Source organism: Microchirus variegatus (assembly GCF_963457635.1).
Source record: "Microchirus variegatus genome assembly, chromosome: 16".
Lineage (NCBI taxonomy): Eukaryota > Metazoa > Chordata > Actinopteri > Pleuronectiformes > Soleidae > Microchirus > Microchirus variegatus.
In genome coordinates, this window is record NC_139817.1 from 11,548,546 (window position 1) to 11,550,418 (window position 1,873).

A 1,873-nucleotide genomic window follows, 5' to 3' on the forward strand; every position below is an offset into this window, starting at 1 on the left:
GACAAATAAATCCGTCAAATATATGTTGTGTGATGCAGGAGAGTTTTCAAGTTTTCCTCCTAAACATAAACATTAAATATATTGCAACAACAGATCCCAACTGGAACAATCAATATACACATTTTATTTACCTTTCACAATTAATATTAGCATATGCTGCTGGTATTTCTATCATGTACTCAACAAACACGCCAGCTACCAAGAGATGATTTGATATGTATATATATATATATATAAATGTCTTCATAGGTTCATTACGTATACATTCTCAAAACATGTACTCAAAATACACGTTTTACTTTTGAGTTATTTGTGATGAACAGGCAAACGTGGCTGAAAACATAACCTGCATAACAACTGCAAGCAAAACTGTATCACACACGCACGCACGCACACACACACACACACAGTTTAGTTTTCTGTATTTCCAACACCAAATGATAGTCTTTTCTGACGTCTCCACTTTGCTCTTCGGTTTTTAAACCAAACCTGGAAAAAACCCACCAACATTGTTTCACGTTATAAACAAAAGGGGAACACATTTGACATAATAACACACCCTTAACACAGACATGAAATAAAAAAGCACAACAAATAAGTATAAATATGATCGCATGAACCTTCTGATATTTACTGAAGACCTGTATCATTTATTGAACGGACTTACCTCCACTCTTTCTTCTCTTAAGTGAGTGCACTGAGCTAATTTCTCCCTCGTGTTCACATCTGGATACTGATTTTGCAGGAACAGCTCCTCCAGTGCGTCCAGCTGATCCTCTGTGAAAATAGTGCGGTGGCGTCTGGTCCTCCTCTGCACCTGAGCAGGTAGCTGCTCCTCTCTGTGACCTTCTCCCTGCCTACACGACGGGTTTGGCAGTATCGCTGGTGGCCATCCATACTGACAGACCGCAGGCAGGAAGTCTGGTGTGAAATCAGAGGCTGAGAGAGGGAGAAAGTGATACAGACGACAAAAGCAATTTCAAAAGAAGCATCGACAGAGCCCGTGCTTTGCTCTCACCTTCGTGTATGAACTCAGATCGGAGTATGTCTCCACAGTGGGTGCAGCAGCAGCAGCAGCACACACATGTGTGATGAACAGTCTCTGTCTGGTCTCCAACAGGACTCACTGCACTCTGGTTTAGTCCAGCACCACTTGTCCTACATGTCCATCCATCACTGTTGCCGTTTGGATATTTGCTCAATATGTTTTCGATAGTGAAAGGAAACTTTTGTCTGTCCATCCTGATCAGTCGATGCATCTCAAACGAAATCCCAAATAAAACACGAGCGATGATAATCACAGGATGTTGATGTACAGCACTTCGCAGGCTCAGCTCTTCTTCTCCTTCTCCTTCTCCTCTCTCTACAACACTGTGTCAGACCCTTATAGTGAAATTGGGAGGCAAAAAAAATAGTAAAACTATAATCCCTTCTATGGACCAGACACATAAAATGGTTGAAACTTAATTCCTAGCTAATCTGGGCAGTTTTGTGAAGAGGTTAGGGAGGACGGCAGATTGGTTTAATCTTGCCTGATTCCTTTCTCCAAAAGAAATCAGATTTCACTGCATAAAATGAGAAGTGGGGAGCTCCTAAGATCCTTATTGTTGGGGTTTTAGAGAAAAGGGGATTGCTCAGTATTAGAAACCTGGATTTAAAGGCGAATGTTTTTGATGTGGCCGGAGACTTGTGCATGCTGAACTTGAGGATTAGCTCTTAAGTTTATTTCCAGATGTCACTTTCCTATTAAGCTTAATCAACATTATGATCTAGCGCACATTTGCAAGAAGTCACCAGTTATGCACTAACGACAAAATGACCCCCATGAATGAATGAATGAATGAATGAATGAATCATGCGTGTGTGGTTCCAC

At 41.1% G+C, this 1,873-nt stretch overlaps 1 protein-coding gene across 1 annotated transcript; it reads right to left on the reverse strand.

The window, feature by feature from the left end:
• Window positions 1–411: 411 nt before the first annotated feature.
• LOC310938251 (homeobox protein goosecoid) lies at window positions 412–1,259 on the reverse strand (the record flags this gene model as incomplete). Its single annotated transcript, XM_083902740.1, has 3 exons — window positions 412–489; window positions 668–921; window positions 1,019–1,259. 3 exons carry the CDS (start codon window positions 1,257–1,259, stop codon window positions 412–414), a joined length of 573 nt encoding a protein of 190 aa, XP_083758866.1.
• Between the last annotated feature and the right edge of the window lie 614 nt (window positions 1,260–1,873).